The sequence below is a fragment of the Syngnathus acus genome, chromosome 8 (genome assembly GCF_901709675.1).
Source record: "Syngnathus acus chromosome 8, fSynAcu1.2, whole genome shotgun sequence".
NCBI classification, from domain to species: domain Eukaryota; kingdom Metazoa; phylum Chordata; class Actinopteri; order Syngnathiformes; family Syngnathidae; genus Syngnathus; species Syngnathus acus.
This window is the reverse complement of record NC_051093.1, coordinates 9,639,440-9,662,860: the sequence shown is the minus strand read 5'-3', so window position 1 is coordinate 9,662,860 and position 23,421 is coordinate 9,639,440. Positions and strand designations below refer to the sequence as shown.

Below are 23,421 nucleotides of genomic sequence, written 5' to 3'. Positions count from 1 at the left end.
CCCGGTCTTGTATGTTCTATTTGGGAACTTGGTACACCTCAGTACTGTTCTAAAAAAAAAAAAAAATCAGAATCCAAATACATGATTTCATTTTTTTTTGCTAGCTGTCCACGACTCATTTTTGTGCCCTGACCCACCAGTTGAAAATTGCTGCTATAAAGTAGGCTGCATGTTTGTGTGTTATCATCTGTGTTTATGGAACTGATGCGCCTATTTTCTTCTTTTTTTTTTCAGAACCAAATCATTTGCCAACTTGCTTGTTGGTATTGTGATATAACAAATGTTCCCGCACGTGTTGATTCCTCCTTATTAGGCGCATCTCCATGCCGCATCTTCAGCTGCATTGTCAAAAGGATCGTCAACAAGCAAGGCCGGATGACTCGTTATCTAACATATCATTGCTTTGAATAAAAACGTCCATCAAAATGAAGCACGAGATGATGTTAGGCTCCCCCGAGTTGACGCGCCTTAGCAAAAAGGTGACAGAAAGACAAAGGGAGCAAATATGTATGATCAGGCTCATTGATGTCTTGTCCCTAGGGGTCAAAGTTCATTGGAAATAATTGCCCCTAGCCTGGCTACGGCACCCCAGGGCATATGATTATTATAAGGAGGGAGCTCGGGACTTGCAGTAATTCCGCAGCATGAAACATAAAATTCATCCTGGGGAGGGGTGGCGGAGTGGAAGCACTCCGTTTGTTTATGTGTGCAATCCAATCATATTACTTGGAGACTGGAATGATGGCAGCCTTATGCAGACGAATGAACCCACTGGCATGGTGCAACAGTCAGAGTGTATTATATACGTCACATTAACCCGACAGTGGTTTTATCTGCTTGCTACAGGAGCTCATTCACTCCCCGCCACAATATTAGGTACACCTACACAATCTAATGTGATTTAATACATTAATTGCACTGAACTGAGAAGAACAGTATTTTAGCACCTTCCTAGCTTGAGGAAGAAAAAAAAAAACTACAGTGTCTTTTTGATCGATTATATCATGGCTTTTGGTTTAGTAATGAAGTGGACAAAGCTGAATATTGCACTCTCCACAAGAAGGTAAAGTGGACACAAGAGAGCGTGGGAATGGTGGCGAAACCAATCCAAGTGGAGCTAACAGTAGTCTGCCTTTTTTTGTCTCATGTGCATTCTCTTTACAATCAATACATTTTATTAACTCGTTGCCAATGTCAAATAATTCACCATTACATTTATCCAACAAGACAAGTTTAAAAAAAAAAAACTTGTGCGCACCACCAAGGTGATAGCGACAAAAGCTCCTTCAGGACCACGGACAGCGCACAGTTCAGATTTTTTGTCTAATAACGCTACCAATTGTATATTTCTTTTACACACACATACGCACGCACGCACGCACGCACGCACACACACACACACGCACACACACACACACACACACACAGACACACTCACACACACACACACTGTTGGGGAGCCCGAGAACCTTCCAAAACACACAAAATAATATCAGTAGTTGTTGTCATGCACGAGCCACACCTCCCCTATCTTCAATGCATTTCCACCCAGATGTTCCTCGTTAATATATGATAATAGTCAACATGGAAAATGGGGCAAACTTACCTTGACTGTCATTAAAAGCGAAGAGGACGTCCAGGAATTACTGAACAATCCAGCCTCGGGTTTCCAGCTCGGTGCACACCATCAAGAATCAGTATCCTCTGGCCATGATCAGTCCGTGTAAAGTCATTTTCTTCTCCAAGAACGTCGTTGAAATGCTGCCGCGTAAAGGCTCCAAAGCTCGGCTGTAGAGAATGTTGAGTTGTTTTCTTTTTTTCTTTTTGCGCGTTGCAGCCCTCTGTGGCTCCGTCTGGTGCGCACCGGTCCTCCTTTTTTGGATTCACATGTCCAATAATGTCTCCCACCTGACCAGGTTGGATGCAGGGGGGGGGGCGGCTTTTACACCACCATTCTGAGGAAGACAATGTCAAAAGTTAATCAATATTGGGAGTTTCACTTCAAGCTCCATGCGCGGAAATCTTCTTTGGGGTGGGGGGCACTTTTATTTTCCACCCTCAGTCGTCACGTTGATCGAGCACGCTGCAAAAAAGGGGAAGAAAATTCGACCTGGCGTGTAGTTGGAGAAAAAAAACTCCTCTAATCGACAAACGTGTGGGAAAGTATCAATTTAGGAGCCAGGCAGGTTGCGATTTCTCCGAGAGGCGTTTCCTCACAAAATTGCAAGTTGCTGCAAAGAAGAAAATGAAAAAAAAGAAAGCAAATCCGTTCGGACTTCACTTCATCGCATGTTATTTCCTCATCCTCGTGGAACAGGTGAAAACGGACAAAATAGTTTCCACGCATTTGTTTGTAGTTTGTCTTCTGCAGCGCGCCAGCCACAGCATCACCTCTTCTCACTGAAGACATCTGAGTGTGTGAGCGCGAGAGAAAGAGAGGGAGGGGCGCGCGCGCGCACGGGGGTGTTATGCGATGCACCTGATGGATTAAAAGAGCGCACATGACTTCAAGTCCACCTTTAGTAGAGTTGAATGACAAATACATTTAGGTTTACTCATGTCTTTTGGATTCTTTTTAAGGAGAACACGACCAAGCTTTTAAGCTCGAGCGGGAAAATCCTGCACGCCGAATTGCATACATTTGACGAGTCGTGTTTAGAAGCTTTAACAAGACCAGCAGCTCACGCTAGCTAGCTTCGTAATTGGATGCACGCAAACGCAAGAGCAAGCGCGGTGTTTCATGTCTTCATGGGATCGGACACGGTGGCGGCGTGAACGCGCACGGCTGGAAACACCGGCGGAGCTGCCAGTGGTTTCGGGCGCGCGCGCGCGCGCTTGCGTAAATGGGGATAAGTGAAAATGTTTTAAACGTTCAAATTGAAATACATTTGATGTGTAATTGGTCAATTCTTTCATGCACCACTATTGGTCATTATAGCCCAGTTCCCCGACATGCCCTTTATGCTCTAACTTTCCCAATGATGTTAGAAATTCAATCAGTGCTCTGTCAAAGTAAAATCCGTGCTAATGTTAATGTTCATATGAATATCACGTTTTGTCTTCAGACGTCCTCTAATCCATTGAATGGGCTTTTCATAGCCAGCCGTGTCCTCTGCACGACCTCTTTCTTTTGCCGCGCAATGGTTCGTATCGAAAAGTTTGACACGATGAAGGTGATTTGACTGATGCTGTCTGCTCAATCACGATGCACGACAAGCGTCCTCTCTTTTCACTGCGAATGAGTCAGACTTTTTGGACGTGAGACAAATCTGGAAGTTTTACTGCAATGTTCCACACCATCAATATCCATCGTGTTCATTAGAAAGAATCATTCCTTATTGAACAGGTTACATGGAAAAGAGTGAGGCTGCAGGGATTGCAGATCAATTAAACATGACCACCTGACTTGACATAGCAAGTAAGTTCCCGCTAAGAGCCCCCTCAGGCTTTAAGCACACTGTATTCAATGGCGTCACTCAATCAATCTTGCTATACTATATTGACAGCAAACGTGGCAATTTTGCTCGACGGTGGGGAGGAATGAAAATGCTATGTTTTACCATTGTGAGGTTATGACTAATTCACTGCATCATGTGCAAAAATACCCCCGCTTGCCAGCTTGAGGTGAAGTGCGTTATTCATAAGTTGTGAATAATTGAAGTTTAGGGAGCACAGCTGGAAAGGGGGGAAGAGAAAAAAAAAAAGAGGAGTTTGCTGAGTGTGTGCTTTGTCTTGCTTGGCACTTAGGAAGAATACAATGCTTGCTTGGGTCAGGCAATTAGCTGGCAGAACATACTGGAGAGGCAAACTTAGGTAACGGCTATATTTTAATGATGACGATTAAGCTGCATGATTATTATTAACTATTGAGATCTCCCTGTCTTATGATAATAGCTTCTCTTTGGAAAGAGGCTGCATTCATGTCAAGAGCAAATTTGCAAATGGTTCAAATGAAAATGGATTTGGTGATTTTTGTTGTTAGATTTTGGAGAGGACTTCACTTTTCTGTTGATTGCTTTTTCAGCGACGCTCATGACAGCCAGGCAGGAACAGGTGTGTTTATATATGTGAATATTTGTTTTCCTTTAAAGTTAACTTTGAATTCCTCTCGCTCTTAATTCCTCACTTCCGGCTACACAGCACCAGGTGGCCTTCATGCTTTCTATTACATTTTTTTTTTGGGTTTAGCCTTAGGTGTCTCCCTTTATCTCTTCCCTCTTTGTTTTGCTAGGTTAGACTACCTGTTTTGTTTTTTTTCCCTAAGAGCTTAAACCGAACACACACACACACACACAAAATGATATTACCCGAAAGTTGAACTCCGGCCTCTCTGTGTTCCCATGAAACATTTAGCGTCCCAGCTGAATCGACATGTTCAGCTCTGAGCAGATCAGCCGGTCGGTCAGGTCCAAGTGAGTTTGACATCAGTCACAAGCTTGCAGGCCACACGGAGGCATGGAAATAATGTGGCGCTCTAAACTGGCACAGGGGGATGGATAACAATTGGTGACATATGCATGGACAGAGTCAAGAAAAAGACAAATTGTTACTTGCATGTAGGATTCAATTCAATTCAAGTCCTGATTTTCCTTTACTTGCGAGCTCAACACACATCCATCAACTTGACATCGAGGCAGCAAGTGAAGAATTTAAACCCATTTGACTCACTGTCAAGTCTATTTGCCCAATGCCTGCACGCACACACAGGCAAATTGTACACATACATCTCCGACTATAGTCTCATTTCACAGTCTGCTCCTTTTTTTCCCTAGCCAGAAAAGCTCCCAAGGGGGATTTAGTAAATATAAAGCAAGTTTGAACTTCCCATTAGAGCCTAATTCAATTTCGCTGTCGGCTTGTATCGATCCAAACATTGAGGTGGACGTGCAGGAAAAGTATCAGGGGAGTCGAGTTGACAGCACTGTTGTTTGTTTGGCTTTTATGGATTCATACAATGTGGTGAGGGGGTCAAGAGCAGCATTTTGAGATTTAGGTCATAAAATTACCGTAATTTTCGGACTATAAGTCGCGGGTTTTTTTCATAGTTTGGGTGGGGGGGCGACTTATACTCAGGAGCGATTTATATACATATATATGGGTTTTTTTCACTTTTTTGGGCATTTTATGGCTGGTGCGACTTATACTCTGGTGCGACTTATAGTCCGAAAATTACGGTAATCATTTATTATTTGAGCCAATTACCTCAGGTAGCAATATATTAACACAGGAGCGTGTTTACGGTTTGACGTCACGTGACATTCAACATGTATGTGTAGCCACAACACAGATTTGCATCGAGAGTGTTCAGGATGGCCCACATAACATGCACACATTGAACAGCGAGGTGAAATTGCAAGAAGAGGTGGACTGGTGCCTGAGGGAGCTAGCGAGTGTGAATAAACTTTGGCTGTAAAAAAAAAGAGCCAGATTATGAGGAACATTTCTTCAGAGACACGCTTAGATGGAGAAGGAGATAAAAAGTGGTGGCGCGAGGTGACAGAGCAGATAAAGGAAGAGATGAGTTCTGTGCTGGGTGCCTAAGGAGAGAGAGCAAGGTGAGCATATCACCCCCGCCCCGCAACCTGCTCATATAAAGGTAACCCGCATTACAGCGACCTGCCACTATGATTCGTCTATCAATTGTGCACAAGTAGAACACAGAGACAGATCCTGACTAAACATTCACTCGGTGAGCTGGAACGAGACATCACGGCAATCGCATGGCTACGGATCGAGGGAAGGCGGATGATGAAGAAAATGTCCAAAGAAAGAAAAAAAATCGGGCATAACTTTGAATTCATCTAACCTCTGGAGATGAGCGGCCGTGCAACATATGATTTTACAAGCACTGAAGATTACAAGATGACAACTTGCAATTAGCAAGATGACTAACCGGCCCAACAACTGTGAGCCAGACGCGTTACACTACTAATCCAAGCGTGAGTGAGTAACCACCCTGCAGTCAGGAGAGGCGGGGATGGAGAAGCAGCAGCAGCACCGCAGCGAGCCAGCCCGTGCATGGTGGGCCCACGCGCATCTCAACGTGTGCACGGCTGATAGCTATGGTGAACAAATCCGGAGCCAGGCTGGAGCTAAATATAGTTTTTATGTCAACTCAGGTAGTTCATTTTTAGTCCACACGGTTCATGTTTATGCACACATATCTGTGAGGTAAATGTTTTGAGAGGGTCTTCCTTGACAGCCCACTTTTATTGTGTTGACGTTCCTCTTTGTTTGGACATTTCCACTAGTTCAAATAAAGATACTCAAGGGTGGACAATCTCATATGATGATGACCACACATGCCCCCTCTTGTCAATCACATGACAGCAATAAGGACTATGTTGTCCTAAAATAAAAAAGTGATCTCATCCACTTTGGGGGTTATTCTAGCTGAAAGCAACCTGTCGCCATGCAGAGCTCGAGCTGCCCCCCCCCCCCCCTTCTAAAATCAGTCTCATTGCCTTTTGTTACATCAGATTAAATTAAATGTCTCGCACGCACGCAGGCCAGCATTTCAAATCGGGTTTGAATGGAATGAAGAAAGAAATCCAGAGTTCTAATCTGTGATCTTGCATTTGTGTGCTCCCCTAATATTGTTTCCACAAGGCACATTCGGTGACGTCACTTGAGGGTTGAAGCTTCTGTGGCAAGTTGTTTGCATTGAAAGTAACAAAAAAGAAATAAAAACCATCATCTACTTTAAAGTGGTCAGTTCCACGTTTACTATTAACTCCCTTTTCATTTCAAATTTTTATAACCTCGAGTAAACCCTGTAGTATACATTTGTATTACAATGTCGCCATCTGGCGGCTAAACTGGATTACTACGTTGACAAGTCAATGACCACAATTACAAAAGTCTCGTGAATATTAGCCTGCTTTAATACTTATTAAAAGCACGCATTGCTACAAAGCTGGAATGTTTGGGGGGTAAACATGAATAGTTTCAGTATATTTTAATAAAACAAAATGCAAATAGTGTTATTTTACAGCCAATCATAAAATGCACTACTATACTATTGTCTAAAATATCCATTCATCTCTCAGGCCGTTGTGTTTGCAAAATAGATCAATTATTCAATAGGTATTAACTAAACCAGTAAAATTGCTGGGTGCTTTTCTAAGTAAAGGATGTTTATGTGAGCAAATAAAAAGGGGTAAAATGAGCTTGCGGCAAATGCGGCAAACACCAATTTGAGAGTATCCTACGGCGAGCGTCATTTATTTAATCTCCAAGCTGGTGACACGAGCATCTCCGCTGAAGCTGATGAAAGAGTACTTTTCTGCGCCCATGCGATTGGGAAAATGGATTTGAGAGCCATCCGACAGAGTGACCTGGAATTCTGCCGGCGTGAACACAATGATGATCTACAAGGGATGAGAAAAAGGAGAGGATTTTTTGGGGCTGAATTTGCTGACTTATCATTTTAAACCAGAGTCAATAGAAAATTAAGTACAGTGCTATGTATGTGTTTCTCATTGGGGGTGAGCAAAAAAAAAAAAAAAAAGTCTCACTTTAAACTCCTCCCCCTGCTGGAAAGGGAATCCTCCCTCGCGGTGCTCCTCGCACCATTTGCCGTCCTGGTAAGAGTTGCAAACCACAGCGTTCTCGTCTCCGTGCGCGTTGAAACGTGGGTTGATATGCATGGTGATGTCCGTCTCATTGGGGCCAAGGTTGAGTGCAAAGCTGCAACACAAGGAGACCTCAGCATTTTTTTTGCAAGGCAGCCATAGCTTAGAAATCAAATGTCATTATCAGTTTCGAAAATATTCCCGACAATATTTTGGCACTTACTTGGAAGCGTCAGGCAGAGCCTTTCCCACAATGGTCAGAGTCTGCCCTACTTTGAAGGACATGCTCTTAACAATCATCCCCTGTATTGAAGAACAAACACAGACATGAGCATATTGTTGAAAAAAAATGGATGAACTCATACTTATAAAAAAAAAAAAAAAAAATTCACGCTGTTCCACCCCACTCGGCAGAAGTTCAAACTTTGAGGAATATGATACAGTATATGATGTAACCGTTTCCTCCAAAAAGTGTGGGGGATAAAAAAAAACAAAAAAAGTCTGGCCACAAAATGCTTCCGTCTGTGCATGTGGCAGTGAAATAAGTTCATCACACTCATTGCCATTTACAATTATATTCAGCACTCAACCACTAACATGGAAGTTCCTTACTTAAAAAAAAAAAAGTCTGAGTCAGGCAGGGAGATTGACTTGAATCCTGCCACATATTAGAAGCACACGTTAAGGGAAAAAGAAAAATTATAGGTTAAAGACCAGCCAAGCCAAGATATGAAAAGTAGGCTTGGGGGAATAGAATGGCTGCAACATTCTTTCCATGGAAGAGTCCAAGTGGGCGTGCGTAAAAAAAAAAAAAAAAAAGGCACCGGGCCCTCAGGTCTGGTTGGGGAATCCATTATACAAGCTCTATCACAAATTCGCCTTTTACAAAGGTCAGAATGTTCACTTTGGAATCCTTATATATATCTTTTTTATCGTGCTCAGACATTGGAACATTGAATATAATGTTACAGCTCGAGAGCACATTTTTCAAGATGACTCAACCAGGCTTGACTTCTCATTAATAGAGAACCCGATCTTTGCAAAAACACACCATGCCCATCTATTTTCAACTTTACAGTATTGCTGTACTTCATTACATAGTGGAGGGGGGGCACTTTACATTCCTCAGCTCGTGATCAGCAGACACATGGTCAGCCCAGCAGCCAACAAAAGGAGACATTTATAGAAGGAACTCACTTTTGGATGACATTTATTGATATATTCAATGAACACGTATAGCGGGGTCAAGCGGTGAGTTTGCAGGAAAATCCAATTACAGGCGGAACACAGCAAGATTAAGTGCTGACTGAGGAGCAGCTGAGAATTCAGTCATTAGCAGGCAAATGCTCATGGGAACACTGCACTGAAAACTTTCACCATAAAAGGCAACAGAACACATCCAGATCTCTCGAAAGAAAACTGCACTTTATAAATGTCCATGTAGTACTGCAATTGAAGCAGACTGATGACATTATGTCACATATTTTGCACACATCAATCATGTGTCATTTAAAAGAAAAAAAAAGTCCATCGATAAATGTTCACCATATCGAAAGCCAAACGTTAACCAACAGTGGAATGAGACTTTTACTTACGGCCATTGTGATTTGCAGATGGGGTCAACGGTGATGACGGGCAGCAGAAAAGAAGGAGTAGTGAGTGGCAGGAGCCTCGCCTCATCGGCCTCGAGAGTTTTATCCACAGTGGGAGGTGGCTTCATTTTTATTGACAGTCCAGGCAGCCAGAGCCGTTCAACCTTTGGATGACATTGACCAATGAGATGGCAGGAAGGCTCCAAAGCACTCATAACGCTTTTAACAAGCAACTGTGGACCCCAGGCAAGTGAGACTAATTATTGCTTGACGTTACAATATACTGTGACATCACAGCTCAATTGAGTCTTCATGCCGAGGGGCCGGCCAGGATAGAAATGAATTTGTCACCAAGGAGACAAGGAAATATTTAGCTCAGCTGAATGTGGCAATACTCACCCAGTCGACTGTATTTAGCCTGGAGGAGAGTCAGATGACAGTCAGCCCAACTTGGTGTGGGTTGTGACTCCAGTCTGACCCCACTGTGGGCCTGACAAGTGAGCATTTTAATCACAATTAGAATAGAATAGATCTTTATCGTCATTGTCACACATGTACAACGAAATTTAAAGAGTGCCAACGGATCAGTGCGTAAAATAAAAAATAAATAGAATAAATAGATAAAAAATACAAGCTAAAAACCCACAGAAGAACATACACAGACATAATCTTTTTTTTTAGCGGCATTTAATGTGACTACCGCTGTAGGGTAAAAACTGTTGGCGAATCTGCTAGTCCTCGACCTAATTGATCTGTAGCGTCTGCCTGACGGCAACAGTTCGAAAAGGGAGTGGCCAGGGTGGGAAGTGTCCTTCAGAATGTTCTGTGTTTTTTTGAGACAGCGGGTTCTGTGTAGGTCTTCCAGTGTGGGGAGAGGGCAGCCAACGATCTTCTGTGCTGTGTTGATGACCCCTTGGAGCTTTTTCCTCTGAGCTGCAGTGCAGCTGGAGTACCAAACACATATACACATAAACATTGTTTGGCACGGCAAATGTACTCCAATGCAAATTTTAGCCAGATAAGGGATTGATTGATTAAAAAGAAAGACTTGCATTGATGCAACGTTCAATATTAAGATTTGTTTGTTTGCATGTCTGCTTTGCCTTGTGTTGCATAATAAAGCTGTCATCAGTTATGACAGGATGGATGACATTGTTTTGAATTTACAGAGCTGACCTTTTCTTGACTAAATGTGAGTTTTTGCAGAAGTAACTCGCCATCTGGAGGTCTGGTGACAAACGGCCCTTTGTATCACAAGTTAACAACACACCGACAGTTCTAGATTACATGCATTTCTATTGTGGACAGTCATTTCTGGTAACATCTAAAATGGGTTAGGTCTTATTACAAAAGTTTGAACATAAATCCTGCGAAAATGGCCAGGTTAATTAGGTTCGGGCGGACGATGGAGACCCCGAGCGAGTCTTCCGTCACCGGAGGCTGACGTCTTTGTAATAGAGCCGCAGATGGTTTGAAAGTGACTGACGTGGATGATTACGAGTTCCTGGTTAGCCCGCTCGTGTTGATCAAACTCGAATGGACTTTGACTGGCAGGTTTGGCCACGTATGACGCCCAGCGTTGCACACATATTGCACACAATCTTCGGAACCATGAGAGGAGGAGGCTGCAGAAAGATGCTCGAACCCCCTTCCACGGCATTGGTTCTCTGCTCGCATATTCAAGAGAATCACGAAGACTATTGGCGAGCATGTAACATATTCACCAACACCTACCTCATTATTATCCTCAACGGGGCGGTGACGTGCTATTTTGAAAAGCAAACTGACAGCTTACAAATAGCCCGTTCTCTCTGATTGCAATGTTTACAAATGTAAGATTGGCCGTCGTGTAGCTCATCGCTAGCTATCCGACGTTCGATCGTCCCAACCATCGAAACCGCCTGACACCGATCTGCAGCAACACACAAATGGCATCGATAGCAACGACGGCGCATGAGTCAAGCTCTGCGCTTGCTGATGCTTTACTACCAGCGAGTATATTCGCACCTGACCGGGGAGGATGCGTGGATGACCCCGGGGATGAGTTCTACGAAGATGGGGATATGCTTAACGGCGAGCCCGAGGATCGAAGGATCGACTTTACTAGCAAGGTGAAGCTAGGCCCTGGATAGCACTCGGCTAATGTTAGCTAGCCGTTTTGTACAAACGAATGAATGAGATTTGACTTGAATGTGGTGTTTCAACCAATATTTTCCCCCCCAAAAATTTTAAAGTCAGGAACTGAGTATATTGTAGTATGAACAGTACCGAACACGGCACAGCAAGAGTTATGAGCGAGATAGCCGGTTGTTGCTAAGGCTAGCCGCGGTAATACATACATTACATGTAATTAAAGTACAGCGTTGGAATAAGCAGTTATTTTAACGTCGTTCTAACTGTCAACCTAAACAAGCTTCCACATTATTTGGTAGCGTGTCATACACAATAATAAATATCACGTGACTTGGTTAACATTTGTTCATAAACAAGCTGATGAAACGAGTGTAACATCAGGAAGGAATTGTAAATTTGATTACTTCATTTGGGGAAACATGGTGTGCCGTCACATATTCTCGCATTCATTCAAAACAAGTAAGCGTGTGTGTTTTTTTTTTTAGAGTTACTTTTGCAGCGGTTCTTAAAATGTCATCTCATCTTTGTAAACATCGAGGACAAGTGGATTTAAATGTTGCTCTTTTTTCCCCTACATGTGCCAACAGCTGCTTTTACAATCGGCATCGTCAATCAATCATGTTTGTTTTTGTTAAAAGTTGTCAAACAAGTTCTGCCTATGGAATGATGCAAACTTAGGAGAGTGGCTGTAATATTATTCAGTTGGCTGCAAAGGTCAAATTACTCATCACTTAAGACAGATGTAGCTGCATCGCACAATGTTGCATCACTTTCTTGAGCCTACCTCCAGTCACTTAATTTATTCTTTGTCTTAAATTACTTAACAGTACAAGTAATGCATTTAAGGTGAATTGAGGGATTTAACGTTTTAGCAGTAGTGTTAATATAATCCTTTCAAAAATGACTTCATGGGAAAAGAGATAGCTGTATTTTTGGAATGCTGTTATTTCTTCAGTTCCCCTTAATTTTTTTTAACACCACATGACTAATGTCCTGTTTCTTGCTTTCTGCCCAACATGTAATAAAGCTGGCCCTTGTCAGCCCAAACGGTGAGCAGTATGACTCCCTACTTAGCCAGCTAAGGGACAGGATGGAGGAAGGCTCCGGAGAGACCATCTATGTGCTCGGGATGGGTTCAGGTAGGAGACTCAAATGATGCACCTGCATAGAATTTGATCAAAATCTCATTTCCTTTTTTGACTTTTAAGATGGTGGCGATTGGGGTCTCAGTGACAAGGACATGGAGGCTTCAGAGGCCACGGTGCGATCAATGTGTGCACAATTGGACTCCGATTTGATCCCGCTCAGAGAACGCAGAGAGGCGGAGGGTTTGGTCCGGGACTATCTGATACGTCGCCGTGTAGGGGAGCTAGACTTTCTGGAGGTCAGGTGAGTGTCAAAGACTATCTGTGTCGTATAAAAGGGCTTTAGCGGATTTTCTGCATGACATTTTTTTTTTTTTTTTTTTTTTACTTCCTCTTAGAGTGGCAGTGGTAGGCAACGTGGATGCTGGAAAGAGTACCCTTCTCGGAGTGTTAACACACGGAGAGCTGGATAACGGCAGAGGCTTCGCTCGGCAGAAGCTCTTCAGACACAAGCACGAGATGGAAAGCGGTCGGACCAGCAGTGTGGGCAACGATATTCTCGGATTTGACCAAGAGGGACAGGTGAGAACCACTTCCCGACTTCAAATGAACTTTTGCTTTTTCTTCATGCATTTAAGTTGTCCGCATTGTTTTTATTTGAGGTTGTAAACAAACCGGATAGCCACGGAGGAAGTCTGGATTGGACCAAAATCTGCGAGAAGTCCTCCAAAGTGATCACCTTCATCGATCTGGCTGGCCATGAGAAATACCTCAAGACTACCGTGTTTGGAATGACGGGACACCTCCCAGACTTTTGCATGCTCATGGTGAGAAGGAAGCGCACCATGTCTGAGACGGCTTTAAATTTGAAAACTTCATTTCTTCTTGATCCTTTCTAGGTTGGCAGTAATGCGGGCATTGTAGGCATGACCAAAGAGCACCTGGGTCTGGCCTTAGCCCTCAACGTGCCCGTGTTTGTCGTGGTGACAAAGATTGACATGTGTCCAGCCAACATCCTTCAAGGTCAGTCGACCTTTTTTGGCTGGCAAAGACTCCATCTGCTGTTGTTAAGAGCAGCTAGATTTCCACCCTCCGCTAATCAGGAAGGGAGGAAAAGACTTTTTCGTTTTAGTTGAATCTAGGAGTGACATTCGTTATTAACGGCTTGCTCATGGGGCCAAATAACCGGGACGTTATCCCTTAACTTGAAATTCTTGTGCGCTCTGATCTTGACAGAGACATTAAAGCTGCTTCAGAGGTTACTCAAGTCCCCTGGCTGCAGGAAAATCCCCGTCCTGGTGCAGAACAAGGACGACGTCATAGTCACGGCATCCAACTTCAGCTCCGAGAGGTGCAAAGTCTCTCCCGACGAGGCAGATTCCGAGAGAGTGCCACCAAACTAACTCTCTTTGGTAACATTTGTATGTGCGTCTTCCTGAAGGATGTGTCCCATTTTTCAAATCTCAAACGTTACCGGGGAGAACATGGACCTGCTCAAGATGTTCCTCAACCTGCTCTCCTCTCGGACATGCTACAGAGACGACCAGCCAGCAGAGTTCCAGATTGACGACACCTACTCTGTACCGGTGGGTCTCCCGTTTTATTGGCCGCTCGCTGTGGTTCCAAAGGCGCAGCAGTTTCCCCAACCATTGCATCTGAATAATTATACGGCATACCATAAATGACCCAAAAAGGATCAACTGTCGAAATAAAAAAAGAAAGCACTGATATACAGTACCCCACAGCACATATTCTATAAAACTTGACCCCGCTCTTATTGGCCGTCTTAGGGAGTTGGAACCGTTGTATCAGGGACTACTTTACGAGGACTGATACGTCTGAATGATATCATGCTACTTGGACCGGACCCTCTGGGCAGCTTCATTTCCATCGCTGTCAAATCAATCCATCGCAAGAGAATGCCAGTCAAGGAAGTCCGAGGGGGTCAGACTGCCTCGTTTGCGCTAAAAAAGGTAAGCGGGCAGGGAACAGCTCCACCCAGTGGCCACATTCGTGCCTGCAGATACATTCCGAGATGACCGACCCGCTGTTTCATTCAAGCCTTTCACTGTCGTTCCTTAACACAGTGCTTTCATCACTACATGATCTCTTGAGCTTAACTCTTCTTTGATACAGATCAAGCGTTCGACCATAAGGAAAGGCATGGTGATGGTGTCCCCAAGGTTGAACCCACAGGCCACTTGGGAGTTTGAGGCAGAGATTCTGGTTCTCCATCACCCCACGACGATATCACCCCGATACCAGGCTATGGGTGGGTGACTGACACAAGTTCAATTCGTTTTGCATGTAGACGAGCGACTCTGTTGAAATGGTTGCTTACCTTCCTCTCAACCTTCTCTCTCTCTCTCTCTCTCTCTCTTTCTATCCACACAGTCCACTGTGGCAGCATAAGGCAGACTGCCACCATCTTGTCCATGAATAGAGACTGCTTACGGACAGGCGACAAGGCCTCCGTCCACTTCCGCTTCATTAAGACCCCCGAGTACCTCCACTGCGACCAGAGGCTGGTGTTCAGGGAGGGCCGCACCAAAGCTGTTGGAACCATCACCAAAGTAAGATCAAGGACATGAATTTGCTTCCAGAAAAATCGGATGCCCTTACCTTGGAGGCAGATGATTTTGCTTATTTCAGCATCTTTCTTTTCAGCTCCTGCAGTCCACCAATAATTTGCCGTCAAACTCCAAACCTCCACAGATAAAAATGCAATCCACGAAAAAGGCGCCGCCTCGAAAAGACGACAACACCGCCACGGCAACAGGAGACGAAGGCTTGACGATAGCACCGTCGGCGGGGCCGAGCACGACACAACAGGTGACATACAAAGTAGAAAGGAAAAAACAAAACATACCTTGGTGCTTGGGGGTCTTCCTTTTGTGAGCTCACACTGCTAACTGCTTCTCTAACTTGTCAACTCTTCTGTTTCCTTATCCTATTCTTGGACCTTCTCGTTCACACTGTATCTATCATACATCATGTGTCATACTCTCCCCTCTCCTTTGCTTGCGCGGCTGGCTCCCGGAAGGGAGAGGGGGAGGAGGACCCTCAGTTAAAGGAGGGCAACAAAGAGAACAAGGTAAAGTGGGTCATCCACTGCTGTCATCCTGAATGGGGGGCGAGGGGGGGTTCAGTAAGATTGCTTTTTCTCGGCAGTTTCGATTTTCCACGCGGCAACGATTTTTTTCCACCTTCACGTGGTGATTACTATCTCTTCTGTGTAGCCAAAGAGCGGAGGAGGTGGAAGAAGAAGAGGAGGTCAGCGACACAAAGGGAAAGGCCAAAACATGTCCACAGCAGCGGCCTCCACATCAGGAACAGGAGGATGCTGAACTGTTGGCTTAGCTCCATCCATTCCAGCTACTTTAGTGCAAAACACTCCTCGAGTCTCATTGCCTTTTATACCGGGATCTTATCGTAAGGGGGAACGTAAAGAGATCGACCCACCCGCAAAAGCACGTAGCTAGGATTTGTCGTTCAATCTGCCGTTGAGAAGAATGCTTTATGTGAGAATAGCTTGTCACAATCATTTGTATCTTTTTAAAGTGGCTTCATGACAGGGGAGGGAGGGAGGGAGGGAGGGAGGGTTGGGAGGGAGGACAAACCCCCATTAAGGGTCCAACAAATACGAGCAGCTATTATGCATTCCGTGTCCATTTGCAATTAAAAGAACATTTTGTGAATTCTTTCTAACTGAATATGTAAAATCGGTGGTTGGCTGTACTCTAATGGAAAGGATAACTGAATGTAGCACATATCCTGTTAATCCTACTTACATTTTATAATGCTCCCATTTGGCATCTATGGAAAATTTGACCCGTCTTAAATTTCCAACCTTGTAATGACTTGTGCTCTTGTACTCAGTACTACTACAGCATGCCTCCTCCAGCCCTCATATAGTAAAACATCTCATACTCCAGCGGCCACCCGTGATCGTACGACATGCAGTGTTTGCAGTGCTAATTGTGAACTCGAGTACTTATAGTGTTACAGCTTGCCTCTGGTAACGTGACATTTACTTCACTAAGAACTCAATAAACTGGTTGTACCGAGCTGCCCAATTGTTCTTTTCCTCTTTTTTTTTTTTAATGCAGCGGTCCCTGTAAAGTAAGGCATAAAGCTCTTTAAATGTACACAAACAAATATCTAATGAGGTAACATTTATTTGGATTGCACGACAACATTGTTCTTCACCGTGCAGCGTTGGCTACCACTGTTCAGGTAGTGCACATTTAATATTACACAATCTGCGAAGGCTAAACTTGGCATGTGCAACATTAGGATTTAAACATGTAGTGTGATATGCAATAACGAAATTTTCTCTGAAAATACTTTTTTTTAACATTTACAAGCTTGAAGGTTGTTTTGGTCTTTTGATAGTTAAATTGTAGAAGAACAGCAGGTGCACTTCACAAGAAAATGTCCTTCCAGTCTCCCTCCTGTGCCAATAATAAACAAGTTGGGGAGGAGAAAAAAAAATGGCTGAAATCAAGTGTTGCAGTCCAGTGGATACAGATCATTCTGTACTTCATGCTCACCTTGTTTGACCTCCATGGGAAAACATTTACAAAACACCCTTCAAAACCACACTGGAAAAAAAGAAGAAAAAATAGGATGCATCGTGATGCACGGACAAACCAGTGACCTTAATGGTAACTGGGTCATCTATTGAAATGCGTTACCATTGTCCAACATTTAAGTCCATAGTGTGTCCAAGAATCAGACAAAAAGTGGCGCACATACACACACGCTAATCACACACAAGCACACACCAGTTGGGATGCAGTTTGTCTAGCCGTCAATGTCCCAGCTGAAGAGATGATGCTTCACCAGCATGTCTTGCACGCCCTCTTTCAGCGGCCTCTGCTCCTTCTCCGAGAACACAATTGACGCAAGCAAAAGCATCAGATTACACACAGTAACTCAAAGATAAAAAGCTTAGCTGCTGCTGCTGTTATTTTTGCTTACCTCTTTCTGCTCCGGTAATTCACAATCTTGAGAAAGACTGAAGGCAAACTTTGCTAAGACCCTGTGGGAAAAGAAGTGAACTTTTTGTTGACTTTTATCAAGCAAAATGTTCTTTCTATTTGTTGTAATTCTGACCTGAGTTCACATTTAATCTGAACCCATCCTGGACTGCGTAGAAATGACCACGGATGATACCATTTCTCGACGGCCGCCATGCTGGAACACAGCACCTCCAACCATAAATGCAACACCTGCTCACTGTCGGGGGAAGTAAGAAAAAAAAACATGCATATTTAGATCTAGCTTGGTATCATCTTTTACTTTATTCGAAACAATCCATCAATTTCTGCACGTGTGAACTCACTTGAGGCCGACGCAGATCAGAGACCGGAACTTAACATCCATCTGAACGTGAGCGACATCATGGCTCATGTTGACAGACTGCACCGCCTAAATGAGGAGAAAAAAAAAAAAAGAAATATTTTTAAAGTTTCCGAGAAGTCTTTCAACCGATACTATATATCGAGTAACTACTCACCCGGTATAGGAGCTCTTCTGGCGTAAGAACCTTCCCATCTTCATCTAACCTGGGAAGAAAAAAGAAACACTTCCTTGAATTCAAATTTACAACAGTAAAGAATATTTTATTATGATGTCATTTCCAGCTAAATCCAGCCCAATTGTGCGTGTGCATCTTTGTTTACCTGTAGGTTTTACACAGCACCAGTCTGGAGTAGACCGAGTTGAAGTCTCTCTCGACCTCTCTGCTGGCCGCCTGAAATGGGAGCACCACGTTAGCGGTGCCACATTATCTGTAATTTGGCGGGATGGAATCGACCGTAACCTCTTCTATGAATAACCACGGGTGACAGGGCCCGCCCAAAATGGAGGGTTTCTTCAGGCCGTGCAGAAAGATGGCCTTCAGGGCCGGGCATAGAGTCCCTCTGGCTAGATCGGTCACAGCTTCTGTTACAGAGTCGTCTCCTGCTAACGAGTACTGCGCACACACACACACACACACACACACACACACACACACACACACACACACACACACAAGATGATGGCAACTAAGAAACAAATAAACATTAGACATGAATGACTTTTTGAAGAAAACAATCGACCTCTTTACTTCTTTCATCGAGGATCTCCACAAACTTAGCGGGGAACCAGCCTGTCGACAGCAGTGTAGTTATGTTAAATAACAGATGATGGAAATTTATATTAGCACAAATCTGCACACATACCTCGAAGGCCATTGAGCTCCCCAACCCAACAGTGTTCATCCTTCTGTGAGACAATCTGAGAAAAAAAACATCATCATAATCATCACAGTCAACTAGTTATCAACATCAATTGTGTCAATCTCACCGTGATGATGTCATTCTTCCTGAAGCCCAACTCGTCATCGTCGTGCCTCTCGAAATCCAGCAAAGCCTTGGCTCGTCGCCGTCGGTTCCGGGACACCACCAGGAAGTTTTCGTGGTCCCGCTGGTGGCTTTCCATGGAGTAGTCAGGGGTTAGCTCCTACAATGTGAAAACAGTTTTGTTGTCATGTCTTCATATTCCGCAAGAAGAAATGAGCGCAAACTTACAGTGCTGGAGTGGCGCGGGTCAAGACAGTGGAAATGCTCTGACGTGCGAGTGATGGCCTCTCGAAGGGCCGCCACCAGCTCCGTCTGCTTAATGTTCTTGGACTTGAGAGCTTCGGCTTCATCCTCCCCAAACAGCAGAGAGCTTAAAGTGGACTTTCGACGAAGGGACTGCCTCCGCACCACCTGCACGGATGGACGGAGAGGCAAAAGTGTGTTATGTCGCTATTTAGCGCGACCTTGATTCATGAGGCCCGCTGACCTTGTTGAGATTGGAATTGAGCGGCGCGCTCCCGCTATCCATCTGAGCCTGCTCGTTGAGGATGTAAGCCAGGTGCTTGTGTCGGTGAGCATCCAGGGCGTCCTGTGACAGATTCCCTGCCAGCCTCAAAGCTTCCCCGAGAACGGCCGGCCCGTCCCTCAACTGGCTCGGTAGGTCGGACAGAGTGTTAAAAATAGACGCAGAGTTCTCGGACGATATGAGCTCCTCCTCCTGAGGTAGACGGAGACGCCTTACATTATAAAACGCCTTTGGAAAAGAATTCAAGGTATGTGAGCTCACCTTGATCTTCAGCATGCCCAGCGTGATTTGAAATAGCACTAAGGAGCCCTGGTAGAAAAGGAGGTCCCAGATCCGGAGGAGCAAACGGATGTCCACCACACTGGCGAAGGATGTTAGGAACCAGTGCAACGTGATCAGAGACAGCTCTAAACGGACGGGGAGCAAACGCATTTAGTAATCTTATGAGGTGGAGGAAAAAAAAACAAAAATGGTTTGAAAGCACTCTCGGGAGCGTTCCTTCATTTCGAGCCATACCGATGTCGTGCTCCTGTAAAAGGCGGTCAAGGGCCGGTAGGTACTGAACGATGAGCTGACGAAGCACTCTCTGGTCCGTTTGGACGCCCAGCAGGGTGGAGGAGAAGTACGCTGGAGGGAGGAGGTCTTCAATCAGGGCACACATCATCCATAGCACGTCTTCCTCCTCCATGAAGAGTAACAGGCAGGAAACCACCTAAAGCAAAAAGAAAAAAAAAGGAGGGGGGGGGGGGGTGATGAGGTGGAGGAGGTCCAGATAGACAAGATAAGTAGACAGTGGAAAAAAAATAAACATTCACCATTCCAGTTCCCTGGCAGTAGCCGATGTCGGGGTAAAGCCAGGCCAAGCCTCGAAGGACCCGTCGCAGCCTCGGGACCCCGACGCTCGTCAGGTTGCTGAAGCACACGTTGGTGGGCATCGTCCGCAGCAAGTCCTTCTCTATCTACGCGATTGAGAAGTATTATTATTATTATTTTTCTTAAAGGTCACGTGATGACCGTCATCCTTCATTCACGCTACGATAAACAAAGGCCACATTTCGGGGAGCGCACCTGTTTAGATGTGGAGGTGTCATCATTGGAGCTGTTCTTAATGATTTCTTTATAGGAGATTTCAGAGGTCCTCTTCTTCTGCAGGGCTCCCGACAGACGCATCCATAACTGGCAGAGAGCAAACACATGTTGAAATCTTCCATTTTTGGGGGGAGATTTAGCACAAGCCACCGACCTGCGGCCTCATGCTATGAGGAATGCCGCCGAGTACGAGCGTCCGCAGGCGTTCGGAGCGCGGGAGGACGGGCGCGATGAGCTCCCAGGTGAGGTCGCCCACTGTGTGATTATGCGTGAATTCCAAATGGGCTTGCCAGCGCAACCTCTGCTGCGGGTTTTCACGTTGCGGTGAGCCTTCAGTGCCGAGCCAAGGACTGGGATCGTCACTCTCTGCGTGGGAGGGAATTAGAAATGTGTGACCCGAATGAAATAATCACGTTATAAAGTCTGAATAATGAGTGTGGATAAAGATCAGAAAGACATACTGAGCAGTAGCACATCACATGTACATTCTAATTTAGTGAAACAAATTTGAAGCCAAATTCATTTTCCAAGAAATATTCCCCAGACAGACTAAGAGGAACTTCCCTACGAAAAAAAAAAAAAAAGAGTCTCCATTAGAGATCACCTTCTGTGTCCACTCTGAAGCCAAACTCATCATACTTGAGTCCATTCAATTCCGCGTCGTCTTTCTGTAGAGCACAAAACAATATTTGATTCCATTTGAAGGAAAATGTGACAGGGTGCTTTGAAACCAAATGTATTAATTATATGTATATCTGTTTTGGAACAATTAAATAAAATGGGATCAGCTCATAGAACACAACAAAGCCACTGATCGAAACACGAGGTGTCATGTGCTTACTTGATGGTACTTAGCCAAAATGTCCTGGGGCCACATGCTTGGAGTGAGCGCTGAGAAAGGCCCACCGGGGGCCGGGGTGTACGTGCCTGGAATTAAAAAAAACATCCAATCACAAACAAGCCTGCTGAAGAAACGTGCAAATATTTAGCAAAGCATCAACATGGGTGTGTGTGGTTTGAAAAGTGAATCAACAATACCTGACATGGTGCTGAATTCTAGAGCGATGCCTTCCCTATCCAAAAGACTGCGCTCAATCTCAAGTCAGGGGTGCTAGTAGGTCCGGGATCTGCTTAACAAAAAACAGCAAAAGGCGGCTCCATTGGCTGCTCGGCTGAACAACAAATGAAGACCGATGGAACGAATTTCTGAGCTGGAAGGAGAAAGGGCACCTCCTCTCATGACCACATGACTGCCGTTCGTTCTCACAAGAAGCTCATTAATAACCGCAACTCTTCTTCACATTCTGTTCTTGTAATATTATCTGCCCTTTGGCTGAATTTGCAAACAAATCTCCCTGAATAAAATGACTTGACCGTGTCGCTTCTCCTCACTGGCTCCCCAAAATTAAGAAATGCGTGACGTGCAAGAGGCAGCAGCTGAAATGATTCATTCTGCAGCATCCTAAGGAGGATTTAGGATTTAAGAGAGATGAGAAATCAATTTGAGGATGGCCAAGCAGCTTCAGCAGATGTGCAACTCAGACGTCCTGATGTACACTTTAATCACATGAGAAGAAATCCAATACGACAGAACATATCCTACAAACTGTTGCACAGTAAGCCCAGCACTGGTGACTCATGCTTTCATATAGTCATGTCCACCCACACCATGACAAAAAACAAGATGTTTAGCTTCAGCTGCATGGTCATATTCAGGCCAGATAGTTTTTTTCGGTCCACTTAAAGACACATGCACAAGTCAAAGATTGATTGCACTTCCTCATCACTGTCCGCAATTTCAAAAGAATTGACCCGTGACGTCAAAACAGGATGAAGATCAGGAGTATATAGTTACAAAAATAGCTCGGCAAGCTTTTAAGTGTCACTTTATTTGGAACAAAGACTGCAGAAAAACACGACACTCAATTTGACAAAAAGCAACCCCACTCGTGAACATCAGTCGATGACGTCAAACGACACTCGGTCCCCAGATGACGTCAAACAGTCTCACTCCTGCTAAATATAGCGTTCGTTTTCATTTCATGCCAATTCGTTCTCGCCAACCACACGGATATTTGTTTTTAACACTTAGTGTGTCACAGTACAAAGAAGAAACCACAAAAGAAATGCATGCGTGTCATAAGCCAAGTTGTCAGCTGTTTGATAGCATCAGCATATGGCTGGCTAGCAGTTACGTGTCAGGATGCGAGCAATCCAAACTTACCGTGTCATCCGTCTCACGTAAACATAAGCTTGCAGTGAGCAGCAAACGTTTTGTTCACCATGAACAAAAAGATGAAAACGCCGATTGTTGCATCATGACGTCTCTCAAAGGTATTGAAAATTCACCATTATGCACCTGCTAGCAACGTGTAACTCCGCTGTATCCTTGCACTTTTCAACGCGCTTCTTTGCCATTCCGAAGAAATAGTCCCACATCCCGGAACTACGCGTCGTTGTGACATCGTCTTCTGAGTATCCTTCCGCGCAGCAATCGGTGACGTAGCACAACAAATCTATCGTTCATTCATTTCCGCCGTTGTGCTACGGAGGTGCGTTCAAATACCATTCACGAAGTCGGAAAGGTCAATACACAAGCCAAAAAGCAATGACGTGAGCTCATTGCAGGGAGTACATGAAACAATGATTTATTACCCTGATCATTAACCTCTGGCACAGATGAACCCATTTAAGGATCACGTTTTGTGGTATATTACATGCTATAAGGGCTATATATTACAAAGGGGCTTTATTCTTCATTCTTCCATTTATAATATTTTGTGATTATCAAAGCGACTCATTATGAATTCATTGGAGTTAAAAAAGCACAATGCATAATAATTAAATGCAGAAACTAAGGCAATGTAAAGTGTTCATTTAAGAAAAAGCCACTCACTTTTGCATTCGTTATATCAACAAAGTTTGGTGATGAAATCATTATTAATACCTAGATTGAAATTCACGTCTTCGGGCTCCCTTTGTCCCAAGGGTGGGTCTTAGAATATATAGTATATAAAAATATAAATTTAGTGCATAATGATTGAAGTAGAAGATCTAGTTTTAGGAGGGGGG

General features: G+C 44.3%; 4 protein-coding genes across 14 annotated transcripts in view; 1 reads left to right on the top strand and 3 right to left on the bottom strand.

The window, feature by feature from the left end:
- LOC119125370 (voltage-dependent T-type calcium channel subunit alpha-1I-like) overlaps positions 1-2,415 on the bottom strand; it is a 67,261-nt gene extending 64,846 nt beyond the window's left edge. For all 3 annotated transcript variants that reach the window (XM_037255787.1, XM_037255790.1, XM_037255789.1), the window contains exon 1: positions 1,607-2,415. The gene's annotated coding sequence lies outside the window, so the exon portion shown is untranslated. The remainder of the gene's footprint in view (positions 1-1,606) is intronic.
- Positions 2,416-6,861: 4,446 nt separating this feature from the next.
- On the bottom strand, positions 6,862-9,325 carry lgals2a (lectin, galactoside-binding, soluble, 2a). Its single transcript, XM_037256114.1, has 4 exons — positions 9,170-9,325; positions 7,798-7,877; positions 7,518-7,689; positions 6,862-7,370 (listed from the first exon to the last, which is right to left on the bottom strand). Exons 1-4 carry the CDS (start codon positions 9,173-9,175, stop codon positions 7,224-7,226), a joined length of 405 nt encoding a protein of 134 aa, XP_037112009.1. The 5' UTR covers positions 9,176-9,325; the 3' UTR covers positions 6,862-7,223.
- A 1,571-nt stretch (positions 9,326-10,896) lies between these two features.
- On the top strand, positions 10,897-15,890 carry gtpbp1 (GTP binding protein 1). 4 transcript variants are annotated; one of them, XM_037255901.1, is made up of 14 exons: positions 10,897-11,277; positions 12,327-12,438; positions 12,508-12,688; positions 12,783-12,966; positions 13,047-13,211; positions 13,284-13,407; positions 13,621-13,735; positions 13,826-13,970; positions 14,175-14,357; positions 14,521-14,656; positions 14,779-14,957; positions 15,100-15,216; positions 15,428-15,478; positions 15,624-15,890. In XM_037255901.1, the coding sequence occupies exons 1-14, from the start codon at positions 11,095-11,097 to the stop codon at positions 15,729-15,731; spliced, it is 1,983 nt and encodes a 660-aa protein (XP_037111796.1). In that variant the 5' UTR covers positions 10,897-11,094; the 3' UTR covers positions 15,732-15,890. The 4 variants fall into 4 exon arrangements, with proteins under 4 accessions (XP_037111796.1, XP_037111795.1, XP_037111799.1 ...); XM_037255900.1 differs by having other exon boundaries at positions 10,898-11,277; positions 15,052-15,216; XM_037255904.1 differs by lacking the exon at positions 15,428-15,478 and having other exon boundaries at positions 10,899-11,277.
- Positions 15,891-16,486: 596 nt separating this feature from the next.
- On the bottom strand, positions 16,487-22,841 carry sgsm3 (small G protein signaling modulator 3). 6 transcript variants are annotated; one of them, XR_005098470.1, is made up of 23 exons: positions 22,574-22,841; positions 21,388-21,476; positions 21,191-21,276; positions 20,954-21,017; positions 20,504-20,715; positions 20,329-20,436; positions 20,076-20,219; positions 19,777-19,972; positions 19,522-19,667; positions 19,222-19,452; positions 18,963-19,145; positions 18,739-18,894; positions 18,615-18,669; positions 18,492-18,541; positions 18,212-18,364; positions 18,072-18,142; positions 17,906-17,954; positions 17,732-17,817; positions 17,503-17,625; positions 17,368-17,428; positions 17,172-17,271; positions 16,938-16,988; positions 16,487-16,838 (listed from the first exon to the last, which is right to left on the bottom strand). XR_005098470.1 is itself a non-coding variant. In XM_037255880.1 (22 exons), exons 2-21 carry the CDS (start codon positions 21,392-21,394, stop codon positions 17,191-17,193), a joined length of 2,262 nt encoding a protein of 753 aa, XP_037111775.1. In that variant the 5' UTR covers positions 21,395-21,476; positions 22,574-22,841; the 3' UTR covers positions 16,487-16,988; positions 17,172-17,190. The 6 variants fall into 6 exon arrangements, 4 of the variants coding, with proteins under 4 accessions (XP_037111775.1, XP_037111777.1, XP_037111774.1 ...); XR_005098469.1 differs by having other exon boundaries at positions 16,938-17,271; XM_037255880.1 differs by having other exon boundaries at positions 16,487-16,988.
- Between the last annotated feature and the right edge of the window lie 580 nt (positions 22,842-23,421).

Bases quoted from the DNA above. Each gene is read 5' to 3' on its own strand.
- gtpbp1 (XM_037255900.1), top strand. From the start codon at position 11,095: ATGGCATCGATAGCAACGACGGCGCATGAGTCAAGCTCTGCGCTTGCT. The intron at 13,736-13,825 runs GTGCAAAGTCTC...GTCTTCCTGAAG, and splicing joins TCCAACTTCAGCTCCGAGAG to GATGTGTCCCATTTTTCAAA. The intron at 13,971-14,174 runs GTGGGTCTCCCG...TGGCCGTCTTAG, and splicing joins ACGACACCTACTCTGTACCG to GGAGTTGGAACCGTTGTATC.
- sgsm3 (XM_037255879.1), bottom strand. The intron at 18,670-18,738 runs GTGAGATTGACA...TTTTTTTCTCAG, and splicing joins GGAAGAATGACATCATCACG to ATTGTCTCACAGAAGGATGA. The intron at 18,143-18,211 runs GTTACGGTCGAT...CTCCCATTTCAG, and splicing joins CGTGGTTATTCATAGAAGAG to GCGGCCAGCAGAGAGGTCGA.
- lgals2a (XM_037256114.1), bottom strand. The intron at 7,690-7,797 runs GTAAGTGCCAAA...CTTGTGTTGCAG, and splicing joins GCTCTGCCTGACGCTTCCAA to CTTTGCACTCAACCTTGGCC. The intron at 7,371-7,517 runs GTGAGACTTTTT...CATCCCTTGTAG, and splicing joins AGCAGGGGGAGGAGTTTAAA to ATCATCATTGTGTTCACGCC.